Raw genomic sequence first — 20,328 nt, forward strand, 5'->3', positions numbered from 1 at the left:
TAATGTAGAAAATTAATAAATATCATGAACACTAATGTGCTTCATAATAACAATTAAAAAAACACGTACAGATCTGTACATTATTCAAAAGATTATCCTAAAATAATAATAGTTTCCTTCATTCCACAGTGGAGAAGATGGATCATACCGGTTTTACATCTCCTAGTCTATGTTTTAATTTATGTATTAGATCTACAGGTAACTCGACCATCAACAATAAATGCATTCTTACTTAAAGAGTCTTTTCACTGCCAGTTTAAAAAGCTTGTGTGTCTGTGCTTAAACTATTTTGCTCTTCTTAGAAAATGAGGGTAATGGAAGAAAACCTGGAGAGCAGAGAAGAAAAATAATAATAATCAACCAAAAACATCATCGCCTTTTCTCAGCGCCTTGTTGTCGTGAGGAGAAAATCGTGGAGTGAACCGGGCTGGGAATTTAATATTAGGATTTTATTTATTTATTTATTTTTAAAATTGGCACTTTGGTCATATGACCAGACATAAGCGTCATGACCGGAAGTGAAAGTATAAAAGGACTTACGTTTTTTCCGGTGGTGGGAAAATTCAAACAGAGATACATTTAAGGGTAAGTTGTTAAAAAACGTTTTTATTTACATTAACGTTGTAAAAAGACGCAGTTTGCTCCGATTTTAAATCAGAATTAAATTCTAATTTATTTTGGTTTCGTCCAGGCACCACTTTTTTCAGCGTCGTGTTTACAATTCATATTTGAATTTCTGGCGCTCATATGGAGTTCATACCGACTGTTCCAATTTTATTTTTCCTGTTGGGAATCTGTAATAAAGGTAAGATCAGAACTTTTGTCTTTCACAGCTTTATACACAAAATGTAGCAGCTGCGGACAGTTTTGTAATTAAAAACGTTTTTCATTTCTGCATTTTGATCATGTTTTAAAATGAAAGCAAACAACTTACAAATCTTTTGCAGTTGATCCTTTCTTGTACTTGTTATAGCATGTAAAGGTTTTCTTGCTCCACATTTTGTCCCGTTTCAAACACAAACTCCAGCATATTTAATGTAAGATATATATTTTTTTTTAACAGATTTAAATCTGAAAAGTGTGGCATACAATTCTGTTGAAGCTGCTTTACTTTATTATCCCTACAATACAATAAAGTGCAACCTACTGCATTACAAATAAAAGTGAAATATGTGATGTCAACTGGTATGTAGTCAGAACTTGGCCTTTAATGACTTCTGCACTTTACCTTTTTGAAAACTTTTACTATCAAAATAGATCATTCCTGCTCCAACTGTTGCATATCTACAACATTCAACTCGATATTGTAGTTTGTGGTTGTGACATGACAAAGTGTGAAACATCTAAAGTATATGAATCGTTCTGCAAGGTACTTTTGTCATAAAAGCCAGATACAGGTCATCTGATCTCCTTCATGCAGGTTTAGCAGTTTTGATCCAAACCCAGCAGACGGTGTTGGCAGCAGTAGGAGAAGATGCTCCTCTCAGCTGTCGGCTCCTGGAAACTAAAGACGTCCAGCAGGTCACCTGGCAGAAAGTGTTGGAGAAAACAGAGAGGAATATTGGTTCCTACAGCCAGTATTTTGGTGAAACAGTGAATCCTGGATTTAAAGATAAAGTTCAGTTTACAGAAGCTGGACTGCAGAAGAACTCTATAGTTATCAGGAACGTTACAGAGCAGGATGCAGGATGTTATCTCTGTCTGTTCAACACCTACCCTGATGGAGCTCTGATAGCTGCAACCTGCCTGGAGGTTTATGGTGAGAACCTGAAAGTATCACAGAGTTTATCTCTATAACTAGATGTTAATGCTGATCTCTGTTCTCTCCACAGAGCTGCATGGACCCTTCATTAACGTCAGCAGGTCAAACTCTCCTCCAGGGTCGGATGTGACCTGTTCAGCCACAGGTCGGCCTGTTCCCATGGTAACACTGACTGTTCTCCATCAGAACCTCAGCTTCTCCCACTACAACACCAGTACAGAGACCAACACTAACGGTACCGTCACCGTCACCACTAAAGTTCTGCTCTCAGATCTCAGCAGCACACAGGTTGGATGTTCAGTGTCAGTGGACTCTGCTGCTCCCAGAGAGCTGCTGGTCACCGTTCCTGGACTCACTGAGACGTCTGATGATGGTTAGAAACTCTTTGGAAGGCTCTCATTGGATGATTATTTAGTGACTGGTATATTTTACATGTTTCAATCTCATTTGTCAGGGTTGGCTAAACAATCTCGGTCATATCACCTCGCCCCCAGTAAGTGCATGCTGAGATTCTCACATATGGAGTTTCCAGTTCTTCCTGTTGTTGAAACGTATTTCATCTCTTTGTTTCTGTAAAGTATGGCCTTTGATTGCTGCAGTGATGCCAGTCATGATTTCTTTAGCTTTCCTGCTCAGAATAAGATATCAGAGAAGGTACGTCGATCAAACAGTGTTTTTGTTGCTGAGGTTTTTTTTCCTCACTAAAGTCTCAAAAACATTTCTTTGGTGACTGTTAAATCAGCCACAGGAATAAGAAACCTTCAGAGGACACCACAGAAAATCAGAAGTAAGTATTTTATCGATCTATTCCTCCCTTCCATTTCCTGCTCATATGACATAAAGAACATCAGTGTCTTACTAACATATTGTGATTAATTTTAAGGATGGACATCTCATCAGCGTCGAGCAAAAACCTCAGACAACAAACACCTGAAAAACAAAAACTAAACAGTGGGTTATACTCATCGCCATGACAACAGAAACACTACATTTTAACCTTTTTGTTTGGTTAACCCACCAATATGTAATAAGGCAGCTAATCCTCAAGTTAATTAGATAAAAGCCGGTAATCAAGTTTTGTCTCAGTTCCACTGAACAACAATCAGTGTTTATAATTGCAAGAGCATGAAATATTTTCTGTTTTTGTATTGTTTTCAGTGATGCTGTTTGGTTTTTACACCAAATTTGATCAAAAATGATGACAAAACATTTCTTATAAAGATGCTGTTAGACAAAAATAATGCCTCCTGCACCTTTTCAAGTATTGTTTTCTTGTTTGTTTTTATTATTATTTTTTTTACAATAATAAAGATTATCTTTTAAGTATCTTCACACCAGGTGACTAAAGGAGAAGAATGTATTTTTGTTTTTGTACTGAAGGTAATGTATACATCTACATAATGAATTAGACAAATGTCGAAGTTGCTGCTGATTCAAAAGAAACTGCAATTATGAGGACTTTATGCTTGATATTTTTTAATCTTTGCAAACTTTCATGATTTCCGATGAAATCAATGATGTAAAACCAGAAAGAAAAATGTTTTACATTTGATATTGGAATACAATGAGAAATAAAATTTTTGTATCTTTTCTTTTACATACATTTAAAACAATGTGAACTTAGAATTACAGGCAAAGGAAAAGTATCATATTAAAACAGATGTAAAAAAAAAAGTACATTATTTTTTATGTTCTTTTTCAGCTGTTCGGTGGTAAACAAATGAATGAATATACTTTATTAATCCCAGAGTCAGTACTTATTCCCAAACAGAGTATTGACAGAACCTGAGCCTTTACAGATGTTGCATCACACATTAGAAATGGAGGAAAAACTAATGAACATGTAAAATAATTCAAGGACTGATTGAAAATTTTTATTTATTTGAACAAGGATGATTGTTTTTTGCCTATGATGTAAAAAATATTCACCTATACCACATATAGCCAATTACAGTAAAACGTATTGTTTGCTTGCATAAGCTAACGTGTGCTGATTGCAATTTTTTCTTTTGTCTTTCTGTTGGTCGTTTTAGTTTGTATTATCTTAACCCTGTAAAGCCCACACCATGAAATAACTGACAGAAAATTCCAATTCTTTGAAACTGGAGCCTTTATTGGTCCCTCTGAACAAACAAAAAAAAATTTTTTCAAATATCATTTTCCATATATGAGTTTCATTTTGTATCATATTTGATACATCGGGTCACAATGCTCAAAGATTATTTTTTCTTGAACAAACAAAAACATAATAAAACACAAATAAGTTAGATAAATTGTTAATTCCAAACATAAAAAGTGCTACAACAATGCAGCAATAACAAATCCACCAATGGAACTGGCAGGGTGGCAGTCTCGAGAACATAACATTTCAATTATTTTCTAGACATATTGTGGCTCACAACCTTTTTATTTTGCATTATGATAGGCTTGGAAACAGTTTCTGTCCTTCTTCAGACAAAGATGCACTCTGCATTTCTTACAGAACACATGGGCAAAGTGGCCCACACAGTGCTTGCATGTCTGTCGGGTTCCCCATGTTGGGAAATTATTGAGGCCATCCTTTCTCACATCAGGGGGCAACTCAGTGGTTTTCCTCCTCCTAGGAGGGGTTGGCGTTGCTTCCGGAGAGGACAAAGGACTGCCACACTTTTTGACCTTTCGTGCACTTGTGAGGGCAGTGGCAACAGAGGCCTGAAACCTTCGCAGGGGCAGGTGTTTCTGCCTGGGATGCAGTTTCTCCAGGTTTCTTCTGTAGCGGATCCATGCATTGATTACTGCCACTGTGATGGTGTGCCACCAAATGTAGATGTACCATCTTCGAGATCTGAAGCTGAACTTGTACAGTGCAGAAAGCATATCAAGAAGGTCAATGCCTCCCATGAACCTGTTGTAAGTGTCAACAATGGCCGGTCTGGGAACCATTATGTGGGTTTTGGCTTTTCAATCCCAACGCTTCACACTGCCCAGTGGTTCAACACCAACAAAAGAAGGGAGCAGGTTCACAGCTTTGTTGTCATACCATCTCACAATGATGTTGTTTTCCTGGTTTACTCTGAAATCCAGTGACCCTCTTCCGTTTTTCTTCAGTTCTTTCTCATCCATCAGTTGGCAATTCTTCACCCTGTTCATTCGGACTGTGCCTATGTAGTAGATTCCTCTTTGTTTCAAGTGCTCTACCAATGGAACTGACGTAAAGAAATTGTCAGCAAAAACTTTGTGATTCTTTCCTGCTGGAAGGGTTGAGGTCATTTTCAGGACAACATCTCCTGTAGCACCAACATCAGATTTCTCTTGGTCAAGATTTCCTGCCCTTTGGCACACATCAAAGTAATATAGATAGCCACTTTGCCCACCACGTCCCCACATCTTGAACCCCCACTTGTGAGGTTTTCCTGGCATGTAGCACCGTAGATGTGATTTTCCTTTGAAAGGCACCATGATTTCGTCAACAGCGTGACATTCTTCAGGTGGTCATCATCGCCGCTATCTGGGTGTTCCTCAATCCTTGCAGGAGTCCATTCATCATCCTCATCCTCCCCTAGCTGCTCAATGTCACTTGAATTCCCATCCATAATCATATTCAGAATATCTTCAACAGTGTATGTCTTTGCCATCTAAAAAAAACACAGGCACAAAAAAGTGTGTTTATTTTATCTTTGAATTGGTCAGTTTTCATTGAAAATAAGCAAAAGGTGCAAGTTGCATATCTATTTTTAAGCTATAAATGTACCAAAATTATGAACATGCAAACATGTCATTAGTTTATATGAAAAAAGACTGTACATTGCTTGACATGATGTAAAATACACGAAGTACAATAAAAGACAATTGACTGATTTTTCGAGTTAACTGACCCACTGTATCAAATTTGATACATCACTTTTCAACACGGTTTTACAAATAAATTATGATAAAATACTAAGTAATTTTACATTGCATCAACTCAGTAAGTGTTCCTATTGATAGTTCACCCCAAAACAATTTTTTTTTCTTACCTTAGCCTTCTAAAATTGGCAAAGTTTTCCTGCTGAAAACGCATGTGTCCCAGTCCTTTGCCATGGCAGTCTTGTAGTATCAGTGGAAAGGCCTCTGGCGAGAAAGTTACTACCCCCTGTTGGATTATCAGTGCACTACATGTGTCTAATTGTATACATCGGGTTTTTTAGGGAAAAAAATGTCACACTGCTAATTTGGAGGTCTCAAAAACTCATGTATCATATATGATACGTTTGGCGTTATAGGGTTAAATATGACTGAACTGCAAACGAATTTTGTATTTTCTCTACAAAAAAAATAAAAATGCTCATATTGTTGTTATATTTTGTGCTTTGAACTGAAAACCAATTTTACTCGTTTTTATGTCTGTTTAATTTATTTGATATATTTCAATAGTTTGTAATTTTAAAAAAGGAAAAATAATACAAAATACTTTATTTTGGTAAATGGCCACTGGAGGTCGCTGTCTCTTTCTGATTAAAATGCATTTCATCCAGGTTTTGTCGGATGTTTTTCTCTGCCACTGATGCAGCTGTAAGTTTAATTCAAACTACAATAAATGAGTGTTTTCTTACTGGACGTCATTGTCTGCGTTATGATTCTCTCTATGGTTCTGTAGCTTTTATATCGTTAAAAACCCAACAGAAAGTGAAAGTAGGTTAAGTGCGCATGCGTACGGCGGCGGTGATTCTACACGGGGGGAAAAAAATTCAAATAATTAAATTAAACATAAGCCGTTAGAATACTACTGCATTTATACGTTTTCTAATATAATGCCCAGATTTAAAATAAACATTTAACTCGTGTTGTATTTTGTTTTGTTTGCGTGTAAGCGCCACCTCTTCAGCATTGCGCATGACCGCAAGTATTTGAAATTCTGGCGCACAAAATGTCTCGCTCTGCGGTCCCGATTTTCTTTTTCTCGTTGGGAATCCTTATAAAAGGTAAGATCAGAACATTTTGTCTTTCACAGCTGTCCGCTAAGACGTAGCAGCTGGAGACAGCTTGTTGTTAAAAACGTTTTAACTTGTGAATTTTGCTCATGTTTAAATGAAAGTAAGCAGCTCAGAAGTCTTAGTTGGAGCAGGCTGTTTCGATTTTTGCAGTATGTAAAGGCATGTTCCACAAAACTATTATATAATATAAAAGCCAGATACAGAAGGTGTGATCTCCTTCATGCAGGTGCAGTGGCTGCGATCGACACCCAGCAGTCCGTGTTGGCAGCAGTGGGAGACCAGGCCTCTCTGAGCTGCCAGCTCTCTAAAACTAAAGATGTCCTCCAGATCACCTGGCAGAAAGTTCTTCCCCTTGGAGAGAAGAACCTCGCCACTTACACCAAGAAGTTTGGTTATAGAGTGAGTTCTGGTCTGGAGGAGAAGATGGATTTTCAGTATGAATCTCTGCAGAGCTGCTCCATGGTGATCAGGAAGGTGACGGAGCAGGATGAAGGCTGCTACCGATGTTTGTTTAACTCTTATTCTGAAGGAGCGTTGATAGGCTGGACCTGCTTAAGACTCTACGGTGAGTGAAGAGCAGCAGAACATCTGCAGATCTGTAACAACACAACACCTTTCTTAAACGACACTTGAGCTCTATAAACAAATAAATTCAATAACCTGCTTAATAAATCATAAAAGTATTGTCTAGCACCATACATCAATAAAAACATTTCAGTAGTTTAGCATAGCATTTTCTTGGTAATGAACTTGTTTCTTATATTTTAATGTTAAATTGAGAGCTTTCTAGTCCACATCTGACAGTTTTGGTTTAAAACCGACTGATAAACCAGGAGCTAACTCAGCCCTCAATATAATCAGTCGCCCTTAAAAATCACCTGCTGAGCAGAAGAGTCCATGTGTGTGTAATCTGAGCTCAGTAGAAATCTGGTTCCCTTCTGTTCAGCACCACATACAGATCTGGGGGAGTAAAAATAGCATTTTGGGCATTTTCTGTGTTTTCCATGTCAATGAAAACGTTTTTGGAAACGGTCAGTGTTTTTGAAACCGACAACCTGTTTTCAGTTGATGACCAACGAAGAAGAAATCATTGTTGAAAGACGGCTATAATTGTTGGAGGTTATAATGTTACAAAATTACAAGGCACTTGAACATTTCTTCTTTTTTTTGCTTGCAGAGCTGCATGGACCCTTCATTGACGTCAGCAGATCAAACTCTCCTCCAGGGTCGGTTGTGACCTGTTCAGCCACAGGTCGACCTGTTCCCATGGTAACACTGACTGTTCTCCATCAGAACCTCAGCTTCTCCCACTACAACACCAGCAGAGTGAGCAACACTAACGGTACCGTCACCGTCACCACTAACGTTCTGCTCTCAGCTCTCAGCAGCACACAGGTTGGATGTTCAGTGTCAGTGGACTCTGCTGCTCCCAGAGAGCTGCTGGTCACCGTTCCTGGACTCACAGAGACGTCTGATGATGGTTAAAAACTTTCTAAAACTCTCAATTTATAGACTGATGATCAGTTTGTGTTTCTGAAGTTGTCTTTCTTTGACAGAGCTACAGAAACAATCTAGTTTACATGTTGATGAGAGTCAGGAGTTTAAAGACCCGAGTAAGTTTTCTTGTGTAAAAGTTTGATTTCCATTTTCTGTGTTGATCCGTTAAACATTTCTCTTCTTTTTCTCAAAGTAATTCCCGTGATCCTTGTAGTTGTCGCTGGTATAGCTTTGACTTGTGTTGTAATCATCACCCTCTGGAGACTTAAAAATGTCCAAAACAGGTAATTTTCTTCATTAGCATTTTTAATCTGTGCCATATAAAATAAAAACCTCTTAAATTCTGATTACTATTCTGTTCACAGAGACGATGAGAATTACAAAACACCATTAAGACCAGAACATGGAGACAGGTGAGAACATGTTGTAACAGAACAAACATTTTGACTTTGACCTTAAACCTGTTCATTCTCAACCCTAAAACCTTTAGTAGGTTAAGATTTCACCTCCGTTTAGTCAGTTTATGAAGCGATGCCACAGTGGTACTTTTTATTCCTCATATATACAGTGTAAATTCATATAGTCTGAATACTTTAGTTGCATATTTGCATTTTAAATATTTTTCTCAATGCAGACCACAATGAAATGATGCTCTTTTTTCCACAGACATCACAAATGTTCCACTTTAGAGAGTCGTGATGCTTCAGGTTAATTCCTCTCATTGGAATTCCTTCTTAAGATCTCCTATCATGTATTATTTATTTGCATCATCGTGTCTTTTAATTATATATAGTTTTATGTTCTGCCGCCTGCCTGGGCCAGGTCTCCTTTGGAAATGAAACTAACTTCTGCAGAGTGTCATCGGATTTATATGAATATTTACTTGTTTTAATATTTAAAATGATTTTTACAGGAACATAACACCTTTTATGAAGCTGACGAATGAGGTTAAACAGAGACTTTCTGCCAAGAAAAGTCCAGAAAACAACGACCTCAAAGCATTTCCTTCTGCGGCAAAAAGACTGTTTTGATGACCTCTGACCTGACAGATTGACATGAGCATTAAAGTTGATCATTTAAAATGCTTGAAAACTGAATGGATCCCATTTGGAAATCTATTTGGTTGGATAAACGAAACTCTAATACTTTCTGTATTTCTTTCAAATTAATGTAAAGAACTTTGAATTCTTCACATGAATTCAAAGTTCATGTACATTACATAGCACATTTGCTGAAAATGTGTTATATGAATAAAATCTCCTTACCTCAAGATGTGTGTAAAGCTGTTCTGTATCTTCTCTTTTTATTGATTTTTGTTGTCCTAAAGTAAAGGAAAGTATTTTGTATGCTTAGTTACAGTTTACTTGCTTAAATTTGCTTTAATTTTTTTCTTCCTATGTCTGGTTAACAGCAGAACAACCTGTTTAAATCATCATATTGTGACATAATCTTCTCCTTTACCCATTTAGATTATAAAGATTTTTTCATCTCCGAGAAAATAGGTTTAACCATGAAATGCATTTTTCCTTCTTTTAGGAACATTTACCTTAACTTCATGTTTCAAAGGAACATTAAAGGAGTGTAAGATTAATTTAACAGCCCTTTGAGTCACTGCTAAGCACAATAAGCACATTTGCTCTGTCAAACTATATCCTTGTTTTCTTTGCATATATTTTTACTTGACTGCACATAAATACATTTCCTTTAATTCTTTATTTCTGTTTTCTTTATAATCAATTTTTTTGTACGCTCTAATCAGAGAGCCTCTGCACGTGTCTTTAAAAAACTGCATCTGAAAGGAAAATAATTAAAAGAAAAAAATAAAGAGTGATGAATTTGGATAGACGCGTCACACCTTTACGGAGGCGCAGACTTTGTCACGAGACTCCTGACACACCTGTCTGTTTCCGCCCAGCTCGAAATGAACAAGCAGAACAGGAAATATGAAATATGAAGACTGGCTAAGGACAGCTAAAAATGTTTCCTCGTGTTATAACCAGCTGCTTTTTAATCACCACCATCCTTCAAACCGGTGAGAACTGATTTGTTTCAACAGACCGAAGCGGATAAGCAAATTTTTCCTGCGGTTTTAGTTTTCTTTCGTTTTCGTCATTTATTTTATTTTATTTTTTACAGTGGATGGATTTGATCTAAAACACGGTTTCAGGAGTTTTATTGAGAGGCTACAACACAATAATTTGATGTTTTCTTAATATTTTTAGGAGACAGTTGACCCTACAGGGAAGGGCATTTATTATTCCTCGTCTAAAAACTAACGCGAGATTTTGCCAAACGTAGATAGCGAGACTTGCGCTACTTGACAACAGAATGTAATTAATTCATGTACAATTTATAATAATAATAATCCATCTATTAGGGTGCATTTTATGGTTTAATTTGAAATAGCATAGCATTTAGTCCGAAAAGTGTAAGGAATAGATATATATGTGTATATATATATATACACATATATATATATTAGATTTCTTCAAGATCACAAGACTTGGTAGTTTTGATCGATGTTGCTATGTTAATAATATGATCTAAGGTTCCCACACCTTTGAGGTATAGTATTCTGATTATGACGTTAGCCCATTTTATTCAGAAACTTTGAGAGGAACTAGAAAGAACAGACAATTATATAAAGCTTTATTCCTTTCAGGTTGGTCAGCTCTAATAGAAACAAAGGAGACTGTTTGGGCAGCAGTGGGAGACCAGGCCTCTCTGAGCTGTCGGCTCACTGAGGATAAAGATGTCCTCCAGATCACCTGGCAGAAAGTTCTTCCCCTTGGAGAGAAGAACCTCGCCACTTACACCAAGAAGTTTGGTTATAGAGTGAGTTCTGGTCTGGAGGAGAAGATGGATTTTCAGTATGAATCTCTGCAGAGCTGCTCCATGGTGATCAGGAAGGTGACGGAGCAGGATGAAGGCTGCTACCGATGTTTGTTTAACACCTATCCTAAAGGAGCGTTGATAAGCTGGACCTGCTTAAAACTCTGTGGTGAGTGAAGAGCAGCAGAACATCTGCAGATGGTTAACTCTTCTCTGTATGATGTAACATTTGTCATCTCTGTTCTCTCCCAGAGCTGCATGGACCCTTCATTGACGTCAGCAGATCAAACTCTCCTCCAGGGTCGGTTGTGACCTGTTCAGCCACAGGTCGACCTGTTCCCATGGTAACACTGACTGTTCTCCATCAGAACCTCAGCTTCTCCCACTACAACACCAGCAGAGTGAGCAACACCAACGGTACCGTCACCTTCACCACTACAGCCCTGCTGTCAGCTCTCAATACCACACAGGTTGGATGTTCAGTATCAGTGCAAACTACTGCTCTCAGAGAGCTGCTGGTCACTGTTCCTGGACTCACAGAGACGTCTGGAGATGGTGAGGAATTTTTTTGAAGACTCATTTATAGACTGATGGTCTGTTTGTGATTCTGATCCATGAGGTTCTCAGCAGGTTTGGATGTAGAACCTGGTTCAAGTTCCGTTATTGTTGGTAAGTTCAGGCTTAGGTTTCAGTTCTTACATTTCTGTTGTTGAATTGATCCCATCAACATGTGTTCCTGTTTCCCCAAAGGATTGTCTGTGGCGGCTGCGTTGTTGTTTGTGGTCTGTGTTGCTGCTTTCATCTCTGTGCTGCTCAGAAAATGGGCAGAGAAAAGGTACTTCTGTTACACAATATCTGGACGGTTGCATCACTTCAGTAAATGTTTCAATCAACTGATTAATATATGTATGATGAAAATATCTTTGTATCACACAGGGAGAACGAAAATGCATTGGACAATTTGGCGTAAGATCATTTTTATTGTTATTCTTCTTTAACACCAATATTTATTCTGCTTTCTCAATGTCACAAAAGTTGGTATGAACCAAGTGGTGCCACAATAGAGTGGGCGACAAAGTGGTGGCCAAAAAATAGCTGAATTTAACAGCTGTCTGTGCATGTGTGAAATATATGATCAATAACAAAGGCACTATAATGAATAGGCGCCCCTCTGCTCCTTCTCCTGCTGTCACTCCACATGCACTAATGGCCTCGACAGACAGGAAGCGACGAACGATAGCGACAATTTTAACCCCCCAAAAAGAGACTCGATAGCAGCGTTGGCAACAAAATTTTAACATTTTTCCGGTTTCTTTATGTCACAAACCCGGGTTTGTGTGTACTAAGATATCCAAATGTCCTGTATTAACCTCATTTAAGTGTCCCTTGTGTTACGCAATTTGTAAACACTAAGTGGCTCTCCTCTCCTTACTTAACATGACCTAGAAAAGGAATTTATGTTGAAGGAAAATCACGGCACAAATGTGCTTCTGAGTTTTCTAAGAAGTCTTCCAATTAGATTCATGGCTAACTAGAACAACAATCTATTTTATAAACATAAAGAGAAATCTGCAAAGAAAAATAGACTATATCTACAATAGAACATTAGTGCTGTTGTGACATATTAAACATGTCATGTTTTTTTATTCCATGTGCTTTGATTGTCTTAAACCTACTTTGCAGAAAAGACTTGTTTAGCAGCTGCATGGATACAGAAGAGATGAAGGATGCTACAGGACAGACAAGGACCAACATCAGGTTGGTATGATGTTAAGTGGAAGTAGGAGTAACCGTGTAATCGCAACTGAATATATTTTGTATCACACAGGGAAAGTGAAGATGCATCAGATATGGACTCTCTGTAAGGCTTTTATTGTTATTCCTCATTTACACCAGTCTTTATTCTGGTATCGCTTGTTTGCAACATTTTAAAATATTAATATACTTCTACATTTAGAAGTATATTAATATTCCCTTTTCTTTGTATTTCAAGAATCCTGCATATTTATGTAACTTTAATTTTAGAACATTTAATCTGTTGTTACGTCTTCTTCCCATCTGAAAAAGACATCAGACTTTGGGTCAAATGCATGAAAGTAAATGGCAAAAGAAACAATCAATATCACAAAATAATACATTTTCTGTTGTTTACAGTGTTGTGGAACCTCCTGTGATTCCCATGAAAGTGACAGAGATCGTATGTCCTCTACCACATCCAACACGCCGCTCCAACAAAGACCAGCCGTCATCAGAAGAGCCAAGAGAAAAATCTGACTTTGAAAATGTTAACCATAAAAAAACTAACTGAGCCACTAGTTTGTGGTGGAAGAGATGAAACAGCCACACCTGAGGTCAAAGGCTGTGGGAAAAGAACTTATTGTGAAGTTTGGCTCCTTGTTAAGATGTTTCCAGGACGTCCTGGAGGGACGACGTTTCTCTGATGGTCTGAGAATTTGGGATTCCTCAAAAGGAGCGATGCCTCCATGACACGACCCTGGACTAATAGGAAGATGATGGATGATTTAAAAGACGTTAATAATTTCAACACAAGGTAGATTTTTTTTATTAGTTAAATCATATATTTCAATATTTATTTCATTTAAAATAAAAACAAATTCCTTTATGGAGAATTTTCTTTGCTTTAATTTTCCTTTTGTATTCTCAAACAATTTTCATTTATAGTTGTATTGTTTCATAGCCATAAATAAAGTGTTTCATATCAATATATCATAGAATTGCATTTCAGTTTCTTTTCATTAGTAAGTAGTTATTCTGCTGAATTATGGTAATAAAACAATTTGGGTGAGGCCTTGAAGAAGTGATTTATTAATGTCAGCAAACATTTTCTGATTGCAGGTTATGAATAAATGCTCAGCTGTTTTGAAACATTTGCTTTAAAATCTGAAAAATGTGGATATGAAACAAACATGCTAACGTACAAAATAGTGCAAGGCAGAAATCAACACCTGGGACAAAAACACATTAAGGAAAGTCCCAACAATAACTGGTCACCATATTACAATATAACATTTTATGTGTGTCATGATGTTCTCTTTAAAATTTCTTAATGTACTCAGTTTTTCTACTTTCTAATATTTCTAGAACTTCAGGGTTTGCTGTCATTGTTTTCTACCAAACTAAAAATGATTGAAAGATCAGCCAAAGTCTAAAAAAACCCTCTAAAATATATTCTGAAAAACGGGCAAGCTGTAAAAGAGAAAATTGAAAGTTTGCAATAAAGTCAGACTCACTGGTACAAAACACGAATCCATAAAAGTTCATTTCAACACTGTGAGCTTTTGTCTTAAAATAAATCGTTGGATGTTAAAGTTTTTAAGCCACAGAGTGATGAAGGAGACTGAACCTTGTGAACGACACGGCTGGTTGAAACATTTTAATACACTTTTCATTTCTCCCCTTCATTTAACCGGGTCAAAAGTACAGTTTTGTTATTAGTAGACAGGAATCTGGTTCTCATGTTGTAACTTTCACTCAGGTGTATTTGTGTGTTAAGGAGCTAAAAGCAATTCTAGACAAGTTCTCAAATACAGAACAGGGAAAGAAAATGTGCTTTTGAAGCTCATCACTTGCATCTTTTTGTTCGCAGAGAGCATTTTCAGTGTTAAGACGCATTCGGTTTGAAAGAGATGCTTTGATAAAAAACTGAACAAATGGTTTCCAGGATGTATTTTCAGTTATTAAAATAAAGAGTCCAAATATGTTTCTGCTTTTCTTTAAAACTGAACAAGTAGAGTCAGAATCTTCTGATTTGCTTTTTATATAAAGTTTGAAAAATTTGGTGCAACTTTTTTTTCACTTAATTGCAATGCAAGGTTTAAAATGACAAGACCCAAATATTGTTTTATGTTGTCACTTTTATAAAAATATGTCAACAAATCTGATTTTGTTACTCCAGGTTTAGCAGGCTGCCTTTTCAAGTAAACTCAGCTAATTTGTTGACTCAATAAAGTCGCTGATTCTAGACAAATCCGTATAACAACTGATGACGTTATTTTTATACTTCATTCTTGATCCAACACCTGGCGACGCAATGACGTCACGCGCACACGTCTGCGAGTCAGGAGCGGTGGATGTTTTAACTTTCTGTCGACAATGCAACACTCTGCAATCGTCATCTGCGTTTTTATTAGCAGCTTACTTCACACAGGTGAGGAGAAATGAATAATTCGTGTTTTTTTTATTAGATGAAACGACTTATTTCGGCAATTTTTTAAAGTTTCTATTGTTGAAATGTCCCACATACTCAACCTCACAGTGAGTTATACGACGACAAACAATAAATTATTTACAATTTATTGATAATATCTGAAGCATCGGTCAGCTGGTGCGATGCTCAGGAAGGTTGTGGGAGAAAAAATAAAATAAAAAATCAAACTTCCGTGTTTTCACAAAAACTTTGTTGAATTCTTGGTATGACCGGAAGTAATAACGTTACCGACATCGAGCCACCTTACTAGTTATAATTATAATAGTTGTTATAATTATTATTATTATAATTGTAAAAGTTGAACAGAAAGTGTTTTGACTAAACTTGACGGTTGCGCTGTTTTGTAAACTACGGTGGCCGACAGGTGCAAATGCGCAGCAAAAGAGAAAACATGCAAACAAACAAAAAACACGCGCACAAATTAAATGCGGCAAGCAAAAAGCGAATGAAATGCAGCAAACAAAAAGAGAGACGCAAACAAAAAAGAAGACACCCCCGAATGAAATGCAGCAAACAAAAAGAGAGACGCAAACAAAAAAGAAGACACCCCCGAATGAAATGCAGCAAACAAAAAGTGTTGAAAACGGAAGTGCTCCAGACCACTAGGGGGAGTCAGAGTCGAGACCGAGCCCAGAACGGTATGACTGACACAAAGTCTATCACGCTACCCATAAATTATTCTGTTATTCTATAATATTATAAAAGACGGCGTATCTGAAAAGAAATATAGTAATACGTACCTTTACTTTCTTTCAAATTTCTTTCTCTGAATCTTGCATCTGGTCCCATAGAAATGAATACTATTTTCTTTGACTCCCCCTAGTGGTCTGGAGCACTTCCGTTTTCAACACTTTTTGTTTGCTGCATTTCATTCGGGGGTGTTTTCTTTTTTGTTTGCGTCTCTCTTTTTGTTTGCTGCATTTCATTCGCTTTTTGCTTGCCGCATTTAATTTGTGCGCGTGTTTTTTGTTTGTTTGCATGTTTTCTCTTTTGCTGCGCATTTGCACCTGTCGGCCACCGTAGTAAACAGTCATGACGCAGTTACAGAGCGTCACCTGTTTACGTTTTTCACATTGAAGCCACACAAGTCAGTGTATTCTACTGGAGTTTTACGTGATCAAATAAAACAAAGATGTGCTTAGTTATGAAAGTAAAAGAAAAATTATTCATGACACAGCAAACGTGGAAGAATCGCAGCATGTGAGTTATGGTATTACCTATTTTGGAGGTAGGATTTATTCAGCTTTGTCTTCTTTTCGAACTAGATATCAACATTTTGTTATTGTTATTATTATATATCTTTTGTTTTCTTCTTAATAATTCAGTTTTTTTTCTCGGATATTTTGTACATCCTAAATAATTTAAATATTTGGTTTCGTTTTTATTTCAGTACTACAGCATCAAATAAGGAAGTTGAAGTTAAACGTTAAAATTGCAGATATATCTACTGTATATATAATTTTCTTTATAGTCTGTTGGAGCTATTTATGCTTTATTTCTTTATCCATTCGAATTTTGTTAGTTAATTCTTAAATTAATATTTTTTGTATTATTTACAGAATTTATTTGCAGGTTAATAATTGTTGATTCTATTTATCTTTTTTTTCTTATTTATTTTTTCTAAGTAAGACAGGAAGTAATGTGGGTCAGTCCACTTTCTATAAGTGTAGCAGCCTGGTAAAGGACCAGCAGGCATTTGGGTTTGGGTCCTATGGTTTTTACCAGAGCAAGAGAGGTAGCATGAGAACGAAAGAAAGTTTGAACTCTGTAATTGTTTGCTGAAATAGGAAAATAAATCATCCAGAACAATCAACAAGTTTGGACATTGAACTGCGTACAGAAACTTGACCCCAGTGAAATCTTAATCCTTATAGTGGCTTGATGGAACTTTTATCAGATGTTTGGCTTGGCAAACAGTCGCCACTACATAGTCCATCAGAAAAACAAATCTCATCTTAAGGTTACTGATGTAAACATTTTATTGGCCAGAACTTTTTGATGTTAATATTTAGAGCCTTAATTCTGGAAACCTTTATTTCAGGTCAGTTTGCTCTAATAGAAACAAAGGAGACTGTTTGGGCAGCAGTGGGAGACCAGGCCTCTCTGAGCTGCCAGCTCTCTAAAACTAAAGATGTCCTCCAGATCACCTGGCAGAAAGTTCTTCCCGTTGGAGAGAAGAACCTCGCCACTTACACCAAGAAGTTTGGTTATAGAGTGAGTTCTGGTCTGGAGGAGAAGATGGATTTTCAGTATGAATCTCTGCAGAGCTGCTCCATGGTGATCAGGAAGGTGACGGAGCAGGATGAAGGCTGCTACCGATGTTTGTTTAACTCTTATTCTGAAGGAGCGTTGATAGGCTGGACCTGCTTAAGACTCTACGGTGGGTGAAGAGCAGCAGAACATCTGCAGATGGTTAACTCTGGTTGATGTTTTAAAATTTCTTTATATTTATCATCTCTGTTCTCTCCACAGAGCTGCATGGACCCTTCATTGACGTCAGCAGATCAAACTCTCCTCCAGGGTCGGTTGTGACCTGTTCAGCCACAGGTCGACCTGTTCCCATGGTAACACTGACTGTTTTCCATCAGAACCTCAGCTTTTCCCTGTACAACACCAGCAGAGTGAACAACACCAACGGTACCATCACTTCCACCACTACAGCTCTGCTCTCAGCTCTCAGCAGCACACAGGTTGGATGTTCAGTGTCAGTGGACTCTGCTGCTCCCAGAGAGCTGCTGGTCACCGTTCCTGGACTCACAGAGACGTCTGATAGTAAGAAACTCTTTTAATGACTAAGAAACTATTAACCTCCTGTGCCTTGAATAAGTTTTCAACTCCGTAAGACTGCAGCTGTGGCTGCAAACGTCCAATATAAGATCTGTGACAAAAAATAGGTTTTAGTTGTTATTGTTAATCACCGCAAAGGTCAGACTGATGGTCACTTTGTGGTTCTGATTTTTGGACAGGTTTGGATGAAGACTTTGAATCTGATGACAAGGACAAAGGTGAGCTCAGAATCCTGTGCTGGAGTATTTTTATTCATTCAGAAATGTCGCTAAAATTTGTTGCTCTTTCTCCAAAGGACGACTTGTCGCTGTTGCAATGGGATTACTTGTGATTCTCTGTGGAGCTTTTGGTTGTTTAACCATGTTGTTAAAAAAAACGCATCAGAACAGGTGACTATTGTCAGACAGTTTTAGCTTTTTTTTCAACAATATTTTTGTTTTTCCTCATTCTTACATTCTGCATGTGTCACACAGGAGGAAGAAAAACCCCACAGAACAAACTAGAAATAATCAGTAAGTCTTATTTGTTTTTTTATTTGCTCTGAATTTTTCTAATATCATATTTGCCCCACAGTATAATGATATGTTTATCTTTCCTTGTGTTCATTTATACAAGTTTCTCATCTAAATCTGGTTTTTGTTTCTTTTTAAGGTCTGAAGAGTTTCCGATACCTGAAAAGGACAAGAAATTACCAGCTTCATTGATTAACAGACAGAGTAGCAAGCAGCAATCACCAACAACTCCAACAACACCTGATATAGAAAGCTGTTCACCTGAGGGTATGAAGCTACATCAAAAACTAACCGCCAAGAAATCTGAGTAATATAATAAACCACTTGACTTGTATTTTAATGTTTAATGCAATTTGTTTGCTCCTTTCCTGAAAAGTTGCACTTTTAGAGATTGATTGTTTCTGTCCGTCGGCAGCCATGTTGCCTCTTTATCTGTTGGCTTCAATGAAGCTCATCCACGTTTCCTGGGTCCCTGGAAACTGTGGTGGAGAGGAGGACACTGAAGAAGGTTCTGTCTATTATGGACAATAAACAGCACCCTCTCCACCACATAGTGGACAGACAGCGGAGCTCCTTCTCACATAGGCTGCTCCAGCTCTGCTGTCGAAGGGATAGATACAGGAAATCCTTCCTGCCACATGCCATCTCACTGTACAATAAAAGCTAAATCATTGTTCTGCACTAATCAGTCCAATTTCGCACAACTGCACTGTGGCACACTTACTGTACATATATTTACATATACATATCTGCATTTTTTTTTAATCTTTGCATGGACTGCTCTAAGCTGCTTTTTATATTAACAGCATTTTATATTTTATTTTTATTTTTTTATTTTGTCTACAATTGCTACTCAGTGGTGGTTGTTGCTGTGTCTTGTCTCTATGCTGTAACTGCGAAGTAATTTCCCTGCTGGGATGAATAAAGTAATTCTATTCTATTCTATTCTATTCTATTATTTCCTGCATGCAATCAATAATTATGGAGCAAAAACTCTCACTGTAGAAAAAAAACCACAACACTTCATGCTAACTGGAGCTGTTATTACAGTAAAGGTGGCTCTAAAAACTATTGGATTTTAAAAAACATTGTTTGCTATAGTTTTGTTTTGCTACTGTGACATAAGGTGCCATCCTAAATAATGTGAGTAGAAGCTAAAACAGATGGTTAAAAGCCTTTATTATTAGTGTTTGTCTGTATTTTTAGTATTTTGAACATTGTTGACGTCGTCAGTTTTTATATATATATATATGTATATGTGTAAATAGAGACCATTTGTGTTAAAATATGGTGTTTATTGTTTTCTTTAAAACTAAAGGGAAAGGCATACGATTTTACAAATGTACATTCTTTATATGAACATACTGTTTTCTCTACATTTTAATAATCCTTTGCAATACATTTGATACAAACGGAAAGCCTGTTTATTTAAATAGTGGCACGTGTTTTCTTTTACACAAGAGAAATGCATGTGTTAAATGAGCCGAGTGAACAACGTGTCAACCTTTACCTCATTACTGCTGTAAACAAAACTGATTTTAAGTTTCCTGCATTATGAAGAAAAACACAACAGCTGGATTATTTTTTTTTAATAATGGATTAAGACAATTTTCATCTGCTGCTCCTAAACAGTTGAATGAAATAGTTTTCTGCTATTTTGTGAACATTTTAAGCAAAATAAACAAGTGGAAATTCCCAAAGCCTGTGGATTTGCTCTGTGGTTTTGCTGCTTCATGTTCTTACAGGATTTTTGTTCTG

General features: G+C 37.0%; 4 protein-coding genes across 5 annotated transcripts; all 4 read left to right on the forward strand.

The window, feature by feature from the left end:
• Positions 1 to 566: 566 nt before the first annotated feature.
• Positions 567 to 3,436, forward strand: LOC114140203 (OX-2 membrane glycoprotein-like). Its single transcript, XM_028009928.1, has 8 exons — positions 567 to 585; positions 692 to 805; positions 1,421 to 1,759; positions 1,833 to 2,135; positions 2,217 to 2,255; positions 2,341 to 2,416; positions 2,505 to 2,549; positions 2,646 to 3,436. Exons 2-8 carry the CDS (start codon positions 748 to 750, stop codon positions 2,734 to 2,736), a joined length of 951 nt encoding a protein of 316 aa, XP_027865729.1. The 5' UTR covers positions 567 to 585; positions 692 to 747; the 3' UTR covers positions 2,737 to 3,436.
• Positions 3,437 to 6,595: 3,159 nt separating this feature from the next.
• Positions 6,596 to 9,481, forward strand: LOC114140202 (OX-2 membrane glycoprotein-like). Its single transcript, XM_028009927.1, has 7 exons — positions 6,596 to 6,702; positions 6,941 to 7,279; positions 7,892 to 8,194; positions 8,271 to 8,327; positions 8,405 to 8,495; positions 8,577 to 8,624; positions 9,125 to 9,481. The coding sequence occupies exons 1-7, from the start codon at positions 6,648 to 6,650 to the stop codon at positions 9,240 to 9,242; spliced, it is 1,011 nt and encodes a 336-aa protein (XP_027865728.1). The 5' UTR covers positions 6,596 to 6,647; the 3' UTR covers positions 9,243 to 9,481.
• Positions 9,482 to 10,089: 608 nt separating this feature from the next.
• LOC114140197 (OX-2 membrane glycoprotein-like) lies at positions 10,090 to 14,304 on the forward strand. Of its 2 annotated transcripts, none has more exons than XM_028009908.1 (9): positions 10,090 to 10,243; positions 10,874 to 11,212; positions 11,296 to 11,598; positions 11,671 to 11,712; positions 11,794 to 11,878; positions 11,980 to 12,009; positions 12,727 to 12,801; positions 12,872 to 12,904; positions 13,198 to 14,304. In XM_028009908.1, exons 1-9 carry the CDS (start codon positions 10,189 to 10,191, stop codon positions 13,349 to 13,351), a joined length of 1,116 nt encoding a protein of 371 aa, XP_027865709.1. In that variant the 5' UTR covers positions 10,090 to 10,188; the 3' UTR covers positions 13,352 to 14,304. The 2 variants fall into 2 exon arrangements, with proteins under 2 accessions (XP_027865709.1, XP_027865710.1); XM_028009909.1 differs by having other exon boundaries at positions 11,674 to 11,712.
• Positions 14,305 to 15,098: 794 nt separating this feature from the next.
• LOC114140201 (OX-2 membrane glycoprotein-like) lies at positions 15,099 to 19,093 on the forward strand. The gene is made up of 7 exons (XM_028009926.1): positions 15,099 to 15,211; positions 17,313 to 17,651; positions 17,744 to 18,043; positions 18,238 to 18,276; positions 18,354 to 18,447; positions 18,532 to 18,570; positions 18,710 to 19,093. Exons 1-7 carry the CDS (start codon positions 15,157 to 15,159, stop codon positions 18,879 to 18,881), a joined length of 1,038 nt encoding a protein of 345 aa, XP_027865727.1. The 5' UTR covers positions 15,099 to 15,156; the 3' UTR covers positions 18,882 to 19,093.
• The last annotated feature ends 1,235 nt before the right edge of the window (positions 19,094 to 20,328 follow it).

The sequence above is a fragment of the Xiphophorus couchianus genome, chromosome 24 (assembly GCF_001444195.1).
Source record: "Xiphophorus couchianus chromosome 24, X_couchianus-1.0, whole genome shotgun sequence".
In the NCBI taxonomy this organism is placed as follows: domain Eukaryota; kingdom Metazoa; phylum Chordata; class Actinopteri; order Cyprinodontiformes; family Poeciliidae; genus Xiphophorus; species Xiphophorus couchianus.